This window comes from Dunckerocampus dactyliophorus, chromosome 8 (genome assembly GCF_027744805.1).
Source record: "Dunckerocampus dactyliophorus isolate RoL2022-P2 chromosome 8, RoL_Ddac_1.1, whole genome shotgun sequence".
Lineage (NCBI taxonomy): Eukaryota > Metazoa > Chordata > Actinopteri > Syngnathiformes > Syngnathidae > Dunckerocampus > Dunckerocampus dactyliophorus.
The window spans coordinates 9,321,294-9,341,793 of NC_072826.1; the positions used below are offsets into that span (position 1 = coordinate 9,321,294).

The 20,500-nt window shown below is 39.9% G+C and overlaps 1 protein-coding gene across 10 annotated transcripts in view; it reads right to left on the minus strand.

Moving 5' to 3' along the window:
• dlgap4b (discs, large (Drosophila) homolog-associated protein 4b) overlaps positions 1–20,500 on the minus strand; it is a 143,029-nt gene that overhangs the window by 14,768 nt on the left and 107,761 nt on the right. For 6 of the 10 annotated variants that reach the window (XM_054783324.1, XM_054783321.1, XM_054783322.1 and 3 more), the window contains 6 exons: positions 13,884–15,112; positions 12,992–13,206; positions 10,147–10,248; positions 8,220–8,370; positions 4,902–5,154; positions 4,532–4,684 (listed from right to left, as the gene is read on the minus strand). In XM_054783324.1, coding sequence (XP_054639299.1) covers positions 4,532–4,684; positions 4,902–5,154; positions 8,220–8,370; positions 10,147–10,248; positions 12,992–13,206; positions 13,884–15,059 — 2,050 coding nt within the window. In that variant the 5' untranslated portion in view covers positions 15,060–15,112. The remainder of the gene's footprint in view (positions 1–4,531; positions 4,685–4,901; positions 5,155–8,219; positions 8,371–10,146; positions 10,249–12,991; positions 13,207–13,883; positions 15,113–20,500) is intronic. The other 4 variants (XM_054783328.1, XM_054783331.1, XM_054783327.1 and 1 more) reach the window with 3 other exon arrangements.

Consider the following 20,500-nt stretch of genomic DNA (forward strand, 5'->3'; position numbering starts at 1 on the left):
CATTTGGAAACACTTTTCCAAACTGTACAAGAAAACCCAACATGCAGTATTTCACAATTCCTTCAACCATAACTTTATTCCGAGCACTGCCACACCAACATATAAGTGGTAACACAGGTTTATTGAAAAGACATGAGATGCTGCTCCCACTAGGCTTGCTGCCCTCCAAAGATCAGCCAAGAAGCCAATGAGCGGAGACAGAATACCATTGTGTTGCAAAGCAGTTACAATAAAACATACTCGTCTGTGAAAAGCAAGAAAGTTGGCTGTAATTCAGACTGTGTCTTGTATAACTTAGCAACACAGACCTCAACTGCTGTGCAAACAAAACAAAAATGTCTGTTCCGATGACAGATCCGCTCGCTATGCTGGCAAAGCTTTACAAAATATTACCACAAAAAATAAAGCAAAAAGATGGACGTGTGGCTAAACACGGCTGCTTCTTATAGAGCAGAAGTCAGGACAAAGTAGAAGGAAATTCAAGAACCCCAACAACCAGATGCTTTGTGCCAAAATGAGTGGAATCTGCAGCACTGAGCAGTGCTGTAACACCAACTGGACAGTGGTGCTGTTGTCCACACTGTGCCCCAGATAAAAATGTCATTTTCAAGGCAGGAAAACAATTAGCAGACAGACACTTGAGCATTAAAAATGTCCAAAAACTCAACTGTTACTTAGCAGGGTTCCAGACCAACATTCTTTCTTGAGGAGCACAGTGACCCCTAACTTACAATTTTAGGAGCGCAAGCAGAAAATTTAGGGGCACACAGCAAAACACACTTACAAAGTAAATATTCCAATTTCCTCTCATTTTGAAAGTATTACTGGTAAATACTCAAACAATAAATGACAACTGTCTTCTGTATCCACCCTGTTTCTGTCCACAGCTTCTGGGAGGCTTCATTGGTGGCATCATATCCATTAGAACGCCAATACCACCCTCTTTCCTTCTTCTTTGGTGTTGGTCTCCTTTCTTCCTCTTTAGTAAATGTGGGTCGGCAAACTAGCTCATTTGCGCGTCACTGTCAACCGCTAGGCTGAAGTGTGGAGCACAAGTTTGTCAGCAAAAAAAATATTCAATAATAATAAAATAAAATCAGCAAACTAATTGGTAAGGTTGCCAACCTCTGGAAAAATAAATAAGGGACACCTTGATAGATACAGGCATCGTGTCCGAGTTGAACAGTTATAATAAATACTAAGTGGTGAAGCAAAAAATTCTTTGGTGGGCTACTCAACTGATCAGACGGCGAGCCAGTGGTAGTTCACAAGCTACCTGTTAAGATCCTGTGATAACGTCACTGTTTTAAAGCTGGACACACTACATGTTTATGTTGAACAACGAAGACACACAACGAGTGTTCTGAAGACAAGACATAATTATTATAATGGTGACGAGAGCGAGGTTGTCAAGTGACACTTTTAAAAAAGTAACTTAGCATGTGCCCCATTATGTGACAGCCGTCGTAAGTGACCTAAAATGTCACTGTGGTAAAAAAGCAAACAAACAAACAAAAAAAGTCACATTTGGAGTCCGTGGACCAGAGACTAGACGGATAACTATAGCTAGCTAGCTGCCGCCTGAGAGACAGTGGAGCCAGGCAAAATGTGTAATGGTAGAATAGTCGAACTTCAATACGAGTCAACATGAGCAATCACACACGCTGGCATCGACGGGCTTGGACTGTGACAAGCTGTCGGCAACTGACTACACATTTGACAGATTATTTTTCTTTTCTCACCGTAATAAGGGGCGTCCCTGGTCGACTCAATACGGAACGCGTACTTTTATCTGATTGCACATGCACGGGTAGATGAAAAATTTATTCGCAAAGTCTCATATTTCAGTCGCAGTCTGGAGCCCTGATTAGGCGTGTTGTCAGCAAAGTAATGACAGATTTTTTTTTTTTTTTTTTTTTACACATGCAGTATTAGCTACCAAGTGTACATACTGTAGTGTAGTGTATTTTAAAAAACTAAAAATTGCATGTGAATGTTGAAAAGTGAAAGTGAAATGCCCAAAAAATTACAAATGAAATACTGATTACATCACACAAATACGCCTCCAAGGGACTGTGAACAACATTGTTGATAACAGAAAAATCACATAAGTCTGACTTGATGCTTTGGAAGTGCTTGGATTTTCTGGTGACATTTCAGGATGCTTTCACTCAAAAGCTGAATATAGTGTATATAAAAACAACATTTTCCCAGTCCACTCTTTTTAGCTGCTATATCTCAAATGACTGTTGGGAATCTGACCTGTTATTCTTGTGCTATTAGAAAGTTTTGCATTCTTATGTTGTGCAAAACACTGGCACAAATGTTTGTCATTATCTCTCAAAGATATTTTTAAAATATGCAAACCAAGTTAATTTCAAACTTGTTTAAGACAACCGACAACAGTCCGCAAGTGTGGGCTCTTAAAAAAATCTTTATGGCAAAGGAAACTGACAATTTTGTCCATTCTCTGTACGTCCGTTGTCTGAAATGCCGCTGTCCTTATGTTAGCTGGTGTTGGACAAAACACACGAACAATGGAAGACAAAAGATTGATTGTGTCGCCCTATTTAACGGTTTAGCATTGCTTGCCAAGTTGTCTGCGTGCCTGTATTGTTTAATTTAATAGCAGCCACAAGACAAAGACCACCTTAGCTGAAAGTATGCCAAACTCCTTTGTCACCAACATGATCACCCCATTAGATAATAGCATTGTGTGTAAATCATACACACAAACAACCAAGCAATTAACACCAAACGGTAAATAAGGAAGTTAAAATCAGTGTATGAGGCGTATTAATATAGTCAATGAGCACTCTAGCTCAACAATAAATATTTCAGGGGACATAAAATTTGTGAAGTTGTAACTTTTTTCAGTTAAAAAAATGGATGAGTTGCATTATCTTACATTAGCAACATTAGCTTAAAATGTCAGGTTATGCTAGTAAATATAAATATAAATATCACAGCATGTTAACTAAAACGGATTAACAATCGTTTGCAAATGTAAAAGTGATAATACGGCGGTCAGACACATTCTTACCTTGGTGTCAAACAAATACGAAGCAGTTGTCTGTAGAATAAAGTTGACATTAATTTAGGTTAGAAGTGCCCGGAGTGACAGAAGACGTCTAGTTTGTGTGCCTTTTGTTTGAAGCCTGAATGTGTCGGAGGGGGCGTGGTGGCATTTGACTGGTGCATTCACTGCACCTCGGACAACTCTGTTTTCTGCGCGAAGGCGACAATGTAATGATCAATATGAGGACTTTTAACGTCAATAATCGCAACAATAGGAAATTTGTTTATTCCTTGTTGAAACAGTTATTTCAAAAAAACTCAAGCATAAGAAAGAGCCTGACTCATCCACCCTTGCTTTTTCGTATTTATTTCGTATTATTATTATTTCTTATCAGTTTATAATTTAATCTGAATAAATATGGAGGTAACAATTGCTCCAGTCGTTATTACGTGCGGTAGAGAGCGCCACTACGTGGATGATCTCTGCTACACTCTCAGTAATGTCAGGCTGTGGGTCAAACTGAATACAGTACACTTGAAGGCCACACTATTATGGAAGCAAATGAGATCCAACATGAGAGCAGCTTCAGATATTCCATCTTTAAAAAAAAATCATGATCCAATACGATTGACTCTCTTTATGTTTACTATTGTGGTTGGAGGTTGCAGCTGCAATACTGTACATTACACCGAGAGCTGTTTTCAATATTTTGCCACATTCCTTTACTTAAAATAGGAAGAAAAAAAATTCAAACACCTCTTAGCATGATGCAGAGCCAGTGCTAATCAGAATGTAGCATTATTTGTGCAAAGGCTTTTGTATTTTATGTCATTAAGGTGCACATGCATTGTTTTCCAGATTACTGTAGAGAAAATTCACATTCATATTGAAACTTTCATGTGGATTCCTAATAGACTGGGATTAAAAAACTACAATTCATATTGACATAAGATGTTTGAACATAAAATTAGTTAAGCTTTAGAAGGCTTTTTAAAAAATTAACGGTCACACGAGTGTAAAAAGAAGTTAACCATTAATGTTTAATGCTACAACAATACAAGTACTGATGACGTCTGATAATAACACAAATATTTAACTAAATACTTTTTTTTTTGTCTTTTTAAAAAAATATACTGTATACTATATATCATAGTGGGCCCCTGCATCCTTTGATATTTCAGTATGCAGTCCTCAGTGGACATAATTTGGACATTCCTGCTTTAAATGCTTAAAAATATGAATACCTTAATACATTTCACTTGATTAAGTCAAATGTAAAGTAGCCTACTTCAGAATCAGGCCTTGTAGTTCCCCATTAATGTCCACAAGAGGGAGCTCTCTCTATCTACTAGGCTGTATATTCCACTGTCCATGCATCACATTGATTAGTTGATGCAGATTATATGTTAAATAAAATAATGAATGTGAATAACACCAGAGAGAGCCACCGGGTGGCTAAGTGGAGGGGAATAGTGCTTGTGGGGAGCGCAGGGACAGGTTTGACATTGTTACCTGTGTGTGTGGGTATGATGCGTGGTCTGTCTGTTCCCAAACGCTGAAGAAATATTGCAAGCTGTTTCTCCTTTGGGGCTTTGTCCAAGCCATTGGCTATCAGGTAAGAGCCAAACTGTTCTTTCCATGTCTTCCACTGTGTAGAAAGGCCGTCTAGCATGGGCAAAAGAGGCTGCATTTGAGCTAAAATACTGGCGTGTGCATTTTATGGAACACTCTCCGAACCATGAACTGAAATCTAGTGTCATCAGTTCAAATAAAAATGGTTATATGATATCATCTCATCTTTATTCTGTCTTTATGATGGTTATCAGGATACCTTATTACCTTACTGGAAATGTACAGTCTGTTTTTGCAGCCAGTGACTCACCAGTGCTGGTGCTATAGGTGCGAACAGTGGTGTCAGTCGGAGGGAGCGAGCCTGAGTCTATGGAAGCCACATCATCATCTTGAGAGCAGCCCGCCTGGATGGCTCTCAGGTAGCTGTGGCTTCGGGAGCGGAAGCAAGTGGGCATGGGCAAGTCTGGAGGCTCCGGGTTATCCTGAGAGTGGGAACGTGAATCTCTGTATGTGGAGTCGGAGCTACGGTCCTCATAAGGATGACTCATGTCAAGGTCCCGTAGCTGCACAGAAGCAGATGGAAGAGACAGGTGTAAACATTTGGGTTATTTTAACCCTTTTAAAAAAGACTGACACAGGGCCAATTCAAATTATTTTATTCATTCATTCATTTTGGACAGCTTATCCTGTTCAGGGTCGCGGCTGAGCTGGAGACCATCCCAGCTTTTGGGTGTGGGGTGACGTGCACCCTGGACTGGTCACCAGTCAATCGAATAGAAACATATCCTCCATACAAACATTAAAATTCACATTCACATCTATGGACAATTTAGAGTCTCCAATTAACCTAACATGCATGTTTTTGAACTGTGGGAGAAGACCATTCAAGCATGGGGAGAACATGCAAGCTCCACCCAGATTAGAATTATTACAGATGCCTTACTCAACCCTTGCAGCGCTTTGCAATCATTCCATATTGCATATTTACAATCCCAAGGTGAAATTTGGAAATAAATCCAGACCGGAGACAGACTGAGCTAGCAAGATTGTTGCTGTGTGGAACACCACGTCATCGCAATATCATTATCGGCAGAAAACCCATACCGATATGAGTCAATATCTCATTTTTATGCCAACATCGGCCAATAGTATCGATCAGCCGATATTATCGGATATCCCTGTTTTTGTTCATAAAAATCTTTGTTGAGGACAGACAACGGAAACTTCAAAGCCAAACACTATTTGTTTTGTGATGCTGGTTGACTTTGAAGTTGTTTTATTGTCAAAGCAATTGTTCCCATAGCTAATAATGCAATGTGAATTCATTTTTTCCAGGCCGAAATTGTTGCCATGATAAAACCTTGATTAACTGTACAATGTTTTAAACAGGGCTGCAACTCACGATTATTTTAATAATTAATCGGTTGATTATTTTTTCGATCAATCAATGAATCGGATCAGAAAACCCCCAAGTGTTCAATTTCTGCCTCTTTATTCAGAAATAGAGGACTTGAACAGAGCAAATAAGTGCACAAACACCAGGTGGCCGCTTGACCATTCTGTTAAAATAATGTTAGATGATAAAAAAAATCTAAATATTTGTCAAATACCTTCAGTAAAACAATAAATGTACACAAAGATACAATCATGATGATTTTCTTCGTCGATTCATCTGAAGCTTGTTGTTTCAATTAATGGAGTAATCGGTGAGGCCGTAGACGGACCAAATTAATATGAAGCAAACGCCTACAGTTAGTGGTGGGGTCCGCAACATGAGAAAATATCACTGTTGTCCATAGTCAAAGCTGATATGTGTGAATATCTTGTTTTGGTGAAAACACAACGATAATAGGTCTGCTTTCATGGATGACTAAGGAAAACCACGTTCACATTTGAGAGGCTGAAATCAGAGTATACTTACATATTTAAATAAAAAACGATTAATCAAATCGTAGTTGTGGATTAATTGGGTAATCGATTAACCATAGATTAATCGATTCATTGTTGCATGACTAGTTTTAAGTAACAAGAAAATAACCATGATAAATGAAATGAAATAAAACAAAAAGTAAACCCACTCACACTTATACAGTTGGCAAGAAATGTACAGTTTCATGTCCGGTTGTGTGCTTATCACATTGCCCCTCTTCGCCATCACTGCTACCCTTCTGTGGTGGCACCACCAAAGCCAAAGAAAGGGCTAAATACTTGTGTAATTAATCCTTTGGAGCAACAAGCTGAAGTCTCATGAGACTTGCCGACGGCATGATGGTGTCTTGAACTAGTTTTGTTACATTTTGAGACATATTTTTCCACCAAATTTCGTTTGAACTCCAAATTGTACCACTTTTGACTCATTTCTGTTTGGAGGTTCCACGGTATTTCAAACAGCATATGAATACATGGAGATGTAAGCAAGAGATTCGCTTTAAGCATCTTTACAAACCACTTGATTTAGAGCAAGAAAGTCGGCATGGAGGTACGTTCATGAAATATTCATCTGGTACTTTTTATTAAGTAAGAAAAAATATCTCCTAAGCAAAGCAGAGAGAAAAAAAAAAGAGCCTCACGAATGCAATTTTGGTACTCACTTGGCTTGCTAAAAAACACATTAAATACACTCCTAAAATCATAAACCAGTTAAAAATTGCATGACTTTATATTTTGGATCTTAAGGAGGTTTCAAGTAGAGCTTCAAAATGTAAAAAGAAAAAATAGGAGTGTGACAAAAAAAATGGTAAGCAATTTATTGCAAACAACCCTTGTACTGAAACCGGCTGTTCATCAGCTGATCATAAGTTTAAGACCATAGCTCAAAACGCATCCCCGAACACCTTTTAAATAGAAATAAAATGATCAAAAAAGGACCGTCAAGGTTACATTTTTTCTCATCCGAGAGCAAAACTTTCTTCCACCTTTCAAAGTCCCATGTTTGGTGCTCTTGTGCAAATCCTAAACGGGCAATTTTGTGGCATTGAAGAAGACTTTGAAGATGTTTTTTGTTCTTAAAACTCTTCTCTTGCAGATGCCTTCTGATAGTTATTGGACTGCAGTCGGCACGGGTAACAACCATTTTGGCCGAGGATCGTCTTGATGGACAGCCAATCGGATCCTCCGGCGCATGGTCGGTCACATTTTTTTGGGTCGACCACTTGACTTTTTTGTTCCATAACCCTCAGAATCTTTGAAGAGGTTTCAAATGGCTGTCTTACTATGTCCAACCTCAGCAGCAATGGCGCGCTGCAAGAGGACTTGCTTATGCAGCTCAACAATCTGACTGCAATCAAAGAGAGAAAGCTTTTTTGCCTTTGCCATCAAGAGATCATGGCAGTGTGAATACCTGATAGAAAATGAATTTTTTTTTGCCAAGATTTTGGCTTGAAAAGGCTGTGACCTTAAATTTTTGATCAGATGATGAATAGCCTATTTCGGTTGTTGGCAATAAATTGCATCCAAATTTTTTTTGTCTCACTCCCATTTCAATTTTTGCAGTTTTAAAGCTCTACTCACAATCTTCTTAAGATCCAACAGTGCAAAATGTAAATCTGTGTAATTTTTCAACTGGTTTTAAAATTTAGATCAGCAGTGTATAGCAACCCACTATCCTTGTTTTGCTACGAGCACTTACCTGTCCCACGCAGCTACGTCTGCCCAAAGTGCTGCAGGCATGGCTAAAGTCATCATCATCCCAGTGTGGCACAGGCGAGCCCGTACCCCCAATGCAGTCTAGGTTGTCCACGCTGCGGTTATTGGCGAGCTCTCTGAGAGATGGAAGACAGCTGCAGAGCAAAAGAAAGGTACTAAAGTCAAATAGGAAGATGAGACAGTATAAGAGGAAATATTAAAGTAATGTTGATGTTAATATGCGATGGATGGAGAGGCAGTACTGGATATGTATCGGGGGAGAAAATCCTCGCCATATGGGAAATGGAAGAGAAATACAATGAGGATGTTATTGTTGAGGTGTCCCTTTCATTTCCTCTTAAAATGGCCTCCTTTTTCCATTTCATTTGCCCCTTGCAAACACATATACATCATTATATATATATATATACATCAGACATTGTAAGTTTTATTTGTAAATGTACTGTTACTTTACCCTAAAGCTCAGCTGTCACGATAACAAGTACACTAGGTTCCCAACTTACGAACACAATTGGTTCCAGACGACCGTTCGCAAGTCGATTTGTTCGTAAGTCCAACAAAAGGTAATTTACCAATGATATAGGTACTACATGTACGTGTATACATATACAGTATACGCGTATGTATGTAAATATGAGTTTGGATGTAGTAGTAATATTAAACGAGGATAATTCATGAAAAAAACAATAATAATAAAAATAATATAATAATACGTAATGATAAATGTAATTTACCTTTAAAGAGGCGTGGTCGAGCATACGTAGTTGGTGGTAGTGGAGGAGGAGGAGGAGGAGGAGTTATTGAAAAAAGGACAAATCATCGTCGTCGTTAGACTCTTCTAAAAGAGGTAGTTCAGGGGAAACTACTGAGGTGGAAGGAATTGGCGACGAAGGTGCAGACGAAGGTGTAGGCATTGGTGGCGAGTCACTTGGTGACGACGGTGCAGGAGTAGCGGATCTACGATAGAAGAAGCTTTCAATGGAAGTTTGTATGGTCTTCCTTTTCTTCTCCTCGTAGATGATACGGTAGCACTGTAGAGCGCCATTTTCGAACAAATTCAAATGACAAAATATCGCAATTTTTGACAAAAAACATGAAAATGTAGAGAACCCAGTGTACTATGCAGTGAATAGTATCGGCGAAAAATCATATGCTCCTCTTTTAAAAGAATGCAACTAAAATGAATTATTTTCAAAAATAAATGTTCAAACAATATTTATCAGACATGATGCATATTACAAATTAAATTAATTGCAATAATAATAAATTCAATAATGCATGTGAGTGCTCTTCACGGGGACTCAAAGATGCGTCACATGACTTTAAAAAAATCCAAAAGAAAAATATGAAAACACCAAATTTTGTATTAAAACTTTGAAGGTGGACCGTTTTTTTTTTTTGGGTTAAATTATAATATTCTTAAGTTAAAAAAAAAAAAAAAAAACGTGTCAACTATAAGCATACTTGTGTTTTTTGTTTAAAATAGGAATGTAAAGAGTGGACATGTTGTTACTGAATTCTCATGTCATTTCTCGCTTCCATCATAGCAGCAAGCTGCTATCAGTGCATGCAAAGCTGGTGATGTCAGGTGGTCGCATGGTCTGCTCGCTAGCCATCATGGTGCCAAAGAAGCAAAAGAAGACGGTTATGCTTAAACAAAAGATAACCATAAGAGTTTTTGACATAGTCTTTGTTCACATAAGCTGCACATTATGAGGACAAAAAGTCCCACATTGAACAAAGTACACCAATTTCCACCTAAAAGTGCTGGGTAGATGGTCTGAACAAGCTTGACGGCGGTGGGCAGTTGTGATTGTCAGCAGGGCTGATGTTACAAGTGCCTGACTGGGTGGGGAAGTGCAAAGCAATACCACACCCCTGAGATGTGTCTTATAAGGCCTATCACTGACCTGCTCATTGACCTGCCCAGCTGGTGGAGGGAGGACACACTGTGGAGGGGAGACCACAGGGTATCCAGCTCCCCGTGCAAAAAGGTATAATCCAGGGTTCTGCTGCTCACGCCACATTGGAGGGATCGGCAGGGGGAGTAGGGTTAGTCATTCATGCATGTTTACATTTCTATACAGGAGGGAATGAAGATACCTAATCCCCTTATCAGCATGGTATCTCCTGCCACTTTCTGTACACCAATAAAACACCATCGGATCTCATTTTGAGACTGCAAAGTCCCAAAATTGAGAACAATCAAAATATCAGATAAGTATATATGCAATATCGAATGTATACATACACAATACTGTATGTAAATGTTTTGTTGTGTATTGTATTTATTTACATTTACATGATTCAGCTGCATGAAAGGAGGAGGGAGGGATTCAATCGTGAAATTAATATGTAGAAATAAACATACTTCATAAACCTACAGGCAATTAGGTGGGAGCACAATTGTGCTCCACAAATTCTGCCTAGCAACAAGGGTCATGAGCAGGAAAAATAATGCAAAAAACACTGCAATTCTGTGTGTGCTAAGATTGTATTTCAGTTGTGCACTTTTATGATGAGTCATGCACAGCAGGGGTGTCCAAAGTGCGGCCCATGCGCCATCTTTATTTTTAACTTCATTTAGATATTACCGGTACACTAATTTGTTTTGTCACGCACAACACAAAGATAAGATGTTTTGTTCAGATAGCTTAGCACTTAGGTTCCCTAGGGGTACACCAAATCTTGCAGGGGGCATGTGAATAAAAATGAAAAACAGCGCGACTACAGTTGCGCTTCACACAGAGTTAGCTGATGCGCCTGAACGCCTCACGTGAACAGCCGTGAACAGCGTAGGGAGGACAGTGCAGAAAAACGGGGACAGAGCATGAAGTTGTTCAGTGTTCTGTGAGTGTTATATAAACAAATAAGTATGATTGATGATTATGTTTTGCATTAAAAGTGTTTAATCTTGTAGATTTAATTTGTATTGTGTGCTCATGTGTCCATTTAGCTCAGTAATAAGGCTCGTATTAAGCTAATTTCCTTAGATATTTTTGTTTGTTTTCATAATTATTTACTGTATAATTATTATGTTTATGTGTAATGCGAGTTGCATTATTCTTTGTATGCCAAAATAGCATAAAGATAACAGTTCACCACGTCTTGTCACCACTAAATAATAATTATTATTATTTTTCTAAAATATTCCTCATGTGGTGTATTTGTGGTTCAGTGCTTTTCCATTGGAAACAATATGAGTGGAAGTAATAACAGCAAATCACACTGTACTTTTGCTGGTAATGTTGCCTATTTAAGAAGTGATCAAGTGATTTTTCAAATGAAAACATTACTGATGCAGTGTAGTTCTAACTAACTAACTACAACTGCAATACTGTGATAAACATATTAACATAGTACATATTGATTCTTCAGCGATTCTATACAAAATTAGAATATATTATTCCACAATCATGTTCAGACTAAAAAAAACTATTTCATCTCAGCGGCAGATGTAGCTGGAGGCAAAATCACTTTCTACTTCAGAGGGTTGTTCATGTCCTCCGGCAAATGTTTTAAAATTCTGTGTGGACTTTACAAAACATGGCAGCGCTGTCTTGCTTCCATTTTCACAATATTGTCATTGCGATAAAAGATGTGTTCTCATCACACTCCACCGTTTTTCCAGTACTGTCCGACTGTGCCTTCATCACATACGGGGCAGCATGTCTGCTTTACCAACATGTATAGTAAGCACAATGACTTATCTCTGGTGGGGGTCTGTACAAGAGCAGCTCTTCTGTATGTTATCGGAGTTAATGCAGCATCTTTAACTGTGTGTGTGTGTGTGTGTGTGTGTGTGTGTGTGTGTGTGTGTGATGCCTGCATTTGTCACACAGTGCATGTGTGGATTGTGAATACATGATATCAGATGCTTGTTTCCAGCCTTCGAATTGTAAAGACGTGCTTATCAGTGTTAGATGCAAACCTCACTGCACTTTAGTTAATACAGTACGTCATGGTAAATTGATTTTTAAGTGCCCTTGCAGTATCATCCATTTTCCCAACAGACTTATCTTGAGTGTCTGCCTTTTGTCAAAAGGGCGTTTGCTATAAAGAGCTCATTAATTTGATGTTTTTTTAATTAAAATTCACAGCGGGACTTCATCGCAAATGTTTCAATGTCAAAATAAACCGAAATGCTGTTGTTAAACATGTAGAACAAAGAGCTTGTCAAATGCTGTTGATTGGGATATAAAATCTGCGTGTAACGGTGTGTTCAAAGTGCGCCCCGGGGGCCATTTGTGGCGCGACATATTCTAAAAATAACATTAAAGATTTAGGACCATGCTGATCAGCAAAAAATTATAAATGTATGGAGAAAAAAAGTTAGCATAGCTTAGCATTCAAATATTGAGCGACAATGGTTAACAAATAGAAAATATTATAGAGCACCACCCAACGTAAGATTTCTATCACCGCTGCATATTAATATAGATAATTACCAAAATAATTGTTTATGTTTCTGTAATAGTTACACCAGCATGTCGACGACACTTACTTCTTGTGTAAAAAGAACTATTTAGTTGTTCGTTTGCCAAATACATAACAATAATATATTTGTTTTTTTACATGTTTTTTTTATAGATTTATAAAATATTAATGTTTTTAAGACAGGTGGTCTAATAAATTGGCTAAGTGCTGCACAACGTGGCCCACGCATCCTTACAAGTTTGGACACCCCTGGTGTATACTGTACTGTGTAACAGTAGATCGTATTGTAACACTTGATGCCCAAGTGAGTTTTCTTACTTGCGTGGGGGTAGCTGGTCACTCAGAGAATGCTGCGTGGCCCTGAGGTAGCTCTGGCGGCGAGCGGCAGTCTTTGGTGAGGGTTTGGGGCTCCCCTCCGAGTCGTCGCTGTCCTCCATGTCCGCCATGGCTTTCACGTAGCTCCCGCTGCGCATCCGCCGACACGGAATTTCATTGGCACCCCCGCTGCGACCTAATGAGCTACTCCAATCCCCCTACAAGCAGCAATAAATGGATGAATTTCGTCTCATCGTTTACAACGCCCTTCTCTCATTCAGAAACGCTCCTTATCGTAAAGGTTTTTAGATAGTATCGTATTTTCCGGACTATAAGTCGATCCGGAGTATAAGTCACAGCAGCCAAAAATGTACGATGAAGAAGAAAAAAACATATGTAAGTCGCACTGGACTATAAGTCGCAATTTATTTTATGAAATCAGAGACCGAGAACAGACATCTTGAAAGGCAAGTTACAGTATAGTAATAACGATAAAATGGAGAAGGACTAAAAAGGCATCTGTTAATGTACCGTGAATAGGTGGTATGTTAACGTAACATTAACGGTTATTCAGATAAATATAGCCTAAACAACAAAACATAACTAGTTTACTTGCAGCTTGTACTATGATTTTCCTTTTGGGGGCATTTGTGTTCCGTCTTTCTCAGTTGTCTTTATCCGTTGATGTCTACATTGTAAATTTTCAGTGGTACACGCGTGATAGGAGTAGCAGATACTGGCAACCAAGCCTAGAGCGCCCTCGTGTAAAACAAAAACATATATAAGTCGCTCCGGAATGTAAGTCGCAGGACCAACCAAACCATGAAAAAAGTGCGACTTATAGTCCGGAAAATACAGTAATCGTGTTTAATGGGGGATTTCAGGCCTCACTCACCCGTCGTCCAACCTGCAGGTAGTTGCAGGTTAGCTCCTGTTGGCATGACCTGGATTTAAGCAAGGACCTGTCTAAAGTGGCTGAGCCCTTCTGGATCACTTGTCTTGGCTGGCCCATAGTCAGTGCAGACCAGGACCCTCCTTTCATGAAGTCATTATCATTCATAACCATATGTCCTATACCTCCAAGTCCGTTTCCTCCTCCACTTCCAGGTGTCTGATACTTCATGTCGCTGCTGCTCTTGGATGAGCTGATGGTGTTGTAGCCACTGGGAATATATCTGGTCTGGCTCTCATGCCCAGTGGGACGTCCCATGGTCATCATTGCCATGGTGTTGTGGAAGCTGCTTATGTCACTGCTGTCCAAATCATCTGAGCTCCAGTACCCTGACATGTTGGAGCGCGGTCGTCGTTTGGCGGTTGCTTCTGCTTTAGTTCCACGGTCTTTACTTTTGGACCTGCGGGTATGCTTTCCTCCATCGTCAGTGCTCGATGAGCCCCCACCACTGCCTGTGGAGCGTCCGTTGATGTTTCCTTTCATGTTGTGGCTCTCCAGTGACTGAGACTTGGCAAAGAGCTTCTGCACAGAGTGCAGCATGTAACGAATGCGGCCAGGACTGTCCGTACGCTGCTTGGCGGCTGCTAGCGCAGATGTTCGGTGGAACTGTAACGTGCTGAAGCCATCCCGGCCTCCAGGTAGCTGCTTGTCAAACTGCAGCAGGCTGGCTGGTGTTTGGTGCTTGGTCATGTGATGTGATATTGTAGCAGAACCGCTTGTAATCAGAGATCGCCCACTCAGCTCGGCCATGCCCATTCCTGCTCCCATGCCCATGGACATGGACGCACCCAAGGTCCCTGTTCCAATTCCACCGATACTCTCTGCAGGTGGAGAGAAGTCCGATGGGTCATAGGAGTTGTAGTGAATCCTAGGAAAGGTGCTGCTGTTTGACAGCTGGTTGTTGAGGGGCAGCAGGCATTCTGCTGGAAGGGAGCCTGGGTTAGCGGAAGGGTAGAGATGGGGGTCCATAGTTCCATAGTGGTCCATTGTAGGGCTCAGCAGGTAAGGACTGCGTGGCATGGTGCTGGTCTTCTGAGGGTAGAGGGCCTCTACGTGGCCAGAGGAAGGGTCACAGGAGTCAGACAGGTGTCTGCTATGGCTGGTCCCCAGCCCTTTCATGATGGCAAGGAGGCCCCACCCTCTAGTAGACCCCCAGACCTAGCAGTTGACTCCTAGACACAAAAAAGACACAGAGGTTAAAAATCAACACAGGACTGTACAAAACACAGTGAGACAGTCGCGCATTCAAACTTAATAGTGTCTATCAGCTCATCCTTGTGCTTAGTTGCACAACCCACCCACGAGCCAAACCGGGCCACAAACAAGCTATCTGTAGTGCTGCGAGGGAAATATTGTATGACGGATGTGCCAGCATTTCACTGCTTCCCACACTGAGCATCTGTGCCGAAAATGAACGGAACGACAATGTATGAAACAATGATCATCTTAATGGGTCAGGGCACAGCGTACAGTACCGTGGCAGTTGACATGAGACACGTGCATGTGTCACCTATGTGGGACTGACCAGTGAATCTCTACTTCCTTTAATCATCTATCATTTCTTCAATCAGTGTTCACATAATAAATGGATGGATTGTATCTTAAAGGAAAACAACTTGTCATTTTGCCCATCATCCACAATCCTTATGTGAGACATGAATACGTACATGTCTTTCTCTTTTCTGAGAAATTCTGCAAATTTAAGAGTTAAGTTAGTGAGAAATAGCAATATCCACACATACACACATAAAAAAGATGTTTTTGTGATTGTGTCAGTGAATGCACCTTGGTCTCTCGTGACAATGAGGATGTGTTGTCCCCACGACGAGCTGACTAGAGACGTGTTTGTGAGTTGGACATACATACTGTATATCAGGGGTCACCAACACAGTGTCCGTGGGCACCAGGTAGCCCCCCACGACCACATGAGGTGCCCGCAAGCCTGCTTTTCATTCAGGCTTTCAGTTAATAATGAAAGAACACTGGAGAGAAAAGTACTCTGAAACATGAAATGTGAGTTGTGGATACCAGCATTTTGTGAATGTTTTGGTAAAACAAGCATACACTGTATTTGCTTTGTTTGGCTTGAAATAAGGTATGAAAATCATTTCTACAAAAATGAGTAGCTCGTGGCCATTTTCATTTTCTAAAAGTAGCTCTCGCAAGAAAAAACGTTGGCGACCCCTGACGTATGTGTTGTTGGAATTATAGTGCTGTTGAAGTGTTCAGGTCAGGATAAAGTTGCGAAAGAGAGGCAGACCCTGTGTGATTCTGTGGGGACGCTATTGCGGCTCCTTCAGCCGTCATAACAAAGATGTGGTTTGACGTGATGCGCATGCATGAATGATTTTAACGTAATTAATTAAACACATTAATTACCACTGTTAACATGCTATTTTGGACAGCCCTAATAATAAATACTGTAAATATGACTTAAATAGTTGGTCTAACGTCTGATATTTCTGGGAAGAAAAAAAGGTCTTTTTAGTAAAAAAAAAATCACTTTTGACCCTAATTTCAGATAATTAATTCTGCTGAGGTTTCCACTTTTTGTAGTGTACTCATTCAGCAGTGAAGTAGCAAAATTATGCTATAAAAGAGAACAAGTGGACTGTTGCTACTAAAGAAGTCTTCACCAGTGGGTGGTAAGTGGCAGACTTGCCACTCCTGGACAAGGAGTGCAATGTCTTGTCTAGCACTGCACAGAGTTCTTATGATGCTTATCATAGTGGGTGTAGTTTGCAGTAGGATAGAATTGCACTGCATTACACTGAAAGATACGGTCTAATGTTTGAGCAATTTCATGTAAGTAATTCCATCCATCCATCCATTTTCTATGCCGCTTCTCCTCATTGGGGTCGCGGGGGTATGCTGGAGCCTATCCCAGCTGACTTCGGACGACAGGCGGGGTACACCCTGGACTGGTCGGCAGCCAATCGCAGGTAAGTAATTGCGGTACCCAAAATATTATTAGCCACTCTCTGTGTGATGCGGAACAATTCAACAAGATTCAACAATCTTTTACAGGTGTACCTAATGTTGTGGCTGGTCAGTATATTGAGTGTACACGCCACTGAATTAGTTTATTTATAATGAGCCTTCAAACAAAGTTGCTGTTAAGTCCTACTTAAAAAAAAAATTAATTCAATAAATTCCAGTGTATAAGCAGCTACTTTTTTCTTAAACTTTGAACCCTGCGGCTTACTGTATACGGCGGTGTGGCTAATTTATGGCTACATTCTAATCTCATGACATGTCCTTTACTTCAGAACAACTACAAATTGTTTAAAAAATTGTTTCAGAGTTTAAAATGGTAAAAAAACAACTCTTTTAACACTTCCCCATTATGCATTTGACCCTAATGAGGAGAAGCGGTATAGTAAATGGATGGATGGAACATACAGTATACTGTATACATTTGAGTGAAATGATGCTGCGTTAAAGCCTGCCTGACAACATCCTTCAGAACAGAACAGAATTTACAGGGTATGGGGACTAATTTTCCTGAATTGCTATGCTCCACCTTTACAGAAGAAGAAACCTAAAGGAATTGAGATAATTGCAAGCTGCAGTCCACCATTAGTCAGTCAATAAGTAATGAGACGCCAGAAAGCTCATTTACCAGAGTAGGCTTTATTCATGGCGTAAGGTGAATCATTTTTTCGGGTGAAGTAGCATTTGTCGCACCAGCTCCATCTTGCTAAAATAAATTGTGCCCACATTTCGTCTGTACATGTATAGCAATTAGCTATCCCCCCCCCCCCCCCCCCCCCCCGCAAAAAAAAAAAAAAAACTACTGTAAATTATATGCCTGGCTGTCAAGTCTCCATTATTAGCATGCTGCAGGCACACGCTCATTTGGTGTCATTAACACAGCTTCTCTGAGTGCCATCTCCACTGATAGGGTCAAATCCTCTAAATCCTTTTACACCACATTAGCTAACTGCCTCATATCTCATCGCAGCACGCCACTCCAATAGACTTAGGACACTTCAATGTGTCACATTGTGTGTGACTGGTGCACTACTGAGGGAGGCTGGGATCCAAACTGCACACTGCCAGTCAAGTTTGGACCACCTCAGACTAACTTCACTGTTTTGGAAACGCTGAATAAATGCAGATGTTATTTAAACATTTCGGCATGGGAAAGTAAAGCAAAATATATTATTTTCATTATCAGTTTTTGAATATATGCCATGAAAAAATATTCCAATTTAACAAGTTGCTGTATGAAACATCCCACTTCATGTAGCTAAATAATAATAACCATAATATTAGAAACATCTCTCAGAAGTGCAGTTAATTATATGCCACAGCAAACTACAAACCCAATAATAAAGATAAGAATAATTGAATATCTTCCTCTGGATATCATTAGGATGCTCATGTGTATGCAATGTTGTGGCGTGTATATTGTATTGCATGTAGGATACAAAGTGGGATTCCAAAGACTGTGGGACATTCATACTGTATAAACGATCGATTACCATAACATGGACATACTGTACACTGTAAGTTAATGATAAAGAACACATAAGATATGAATTTATTACAAGCAATATGATTAAAAAAACCTTTGCCAAGACATCTGCTTTTATACATCTGGCTGGTCCTTAAACTTATAGTCAGGTGTGACTTATTTATAAAAAATTTTACATAATTTCTTCCATGACTATATACTGTATATATATATATATATACACACACACACACACACACACCACACACACACACACACACACACACACACACACACACACACACACACTAGGTTCTCTACTTACGATCCGATTTGCGAACATTGGGAGACACGAACGCAAGCTGACTGGTCTATATTTTCATGTATTTTGCCTTGTAGTAACTCCATATTTATACTGCTACATGCTTGACCAGTAGAGGGCACTGTGACACTGTTAATGGGACCAACAGGAGAGGAAGACGGGAGAGAGAGGAAGGCTAAGTTGTAGTTGTATGATACAAGTACAACCCGGACAGAGCGTGTGATTAAAGTTTATGAAGGGTTAATAGGCCTGCTTAATTCTCTCGACCACGCCTCTTCAAAGGTAAATAACGTTTATCATTACGTATTATAATATCATTTTTATTATTGTTTTTTTCATTAATTATCCTCGTTTAATATTACTATTACATCCAAACTCATATTTACATACATACGCATATACTGTATATTTATACACGTACATGCAGTACCTATGTCATTGGTAAATTACCTTTTGTTCGACTTATGAACAAATCGACTCGCGAACGGTCGTCTGGAACCAATTGTGTTCCCAAGTTGGGAACCTAGTGTACTTTGAAAATTGGAGTATATATACACTACCGGTCAAAACTTTTAAAACACCCCGATTTTTCCAGTTATTTGTTTAAAATCAAGTGGTTCAAGTCCAATGAATATCTTGAAATGGTACAAAGGTAAGTGGTGAAGTTACCCAAAACTGAAAAGAAATGTGTATTTCAGAATTATCCAAAAAGGCCTGTTTTAGGGACCACAAAATGGGTCAACAATTTAAAGCTGTTCTGCAGAAATAGAAGTTGATCAAGCCTTGGCCGTTGCTGCAACTAATTCCTACACGGTTTCCAAGTTCTGGAGTACTTACTACCTCCTCTGTCTGCATAAAAACAGTGTTCGGAACATACTGTGGCACTATAACCTTGGGAACACCAGTTGAACAGCATTGTGCTGGAGAAAGTAATTTGTTGCTACAAAAATGGCAAGAAAAAGGGGAATTAACAATGGAAGAGAGACAGAGCATCTTAACACTTAAAAATGTGTTCTGAAACTTTTGACTGGTATTTTATATGTGCGGGTGAAAGGGCATATTTAATTAGAATCAATACGCTTTGTTTAAATTAGTATCTTAATATTTCCTTCTTAAAAAACATCACCGATTTAAAGTGCACTGAATAATCTTTTTTTTTCTTAAAAAAACAGTGCAAGAGCCACTATTCAGGCAGGTGGAGTCATGACGTCTCAGTGCCAACTTGAAATAGAAAGCAGTCACAGTGTCGGTGATGCCTGACAGAGACATGCAGACATCAGAAGGAAATAATCTAGGTCAAGCCTCTGCACACAAGAGTTTGAACTACTTTGTGTGTTCACGGCTCAATGTGCTTACAAATGCATGCAACAATGTGAGCGTGTGTGGTGTGTGTGATATTACACCCTGCGTGGAGCGTCTGGTGGCAGCCGTGTGCACTGGGAAGCTGCAATCTGTTCCTTCAAGGGGGTGGTGAGGGGCATTTGGCATAGTGTCCAATTCATGACCTTACAGTAGAACAATTCTCCCTGCTCACCAAAGGGGGGCGATCTCACTGAAGAAAAGCTAGACTGTTGGTTAGGTCACATTTCACCCCTTCCTGATGTGTCAAAGCAAGGTATCAGACACACTCAAGTGTATTTCCCTGATAGGAATTTGTTTGTTTCCAGTCCATTAACTGACAAACAGCATTACGGATGCTAATGATGAGAAGTGTGTGGATGTCACACGCTCACAGATTAGTTTCCTCCCAGTGAAATATCACCTCTGGATGTTCCCCGA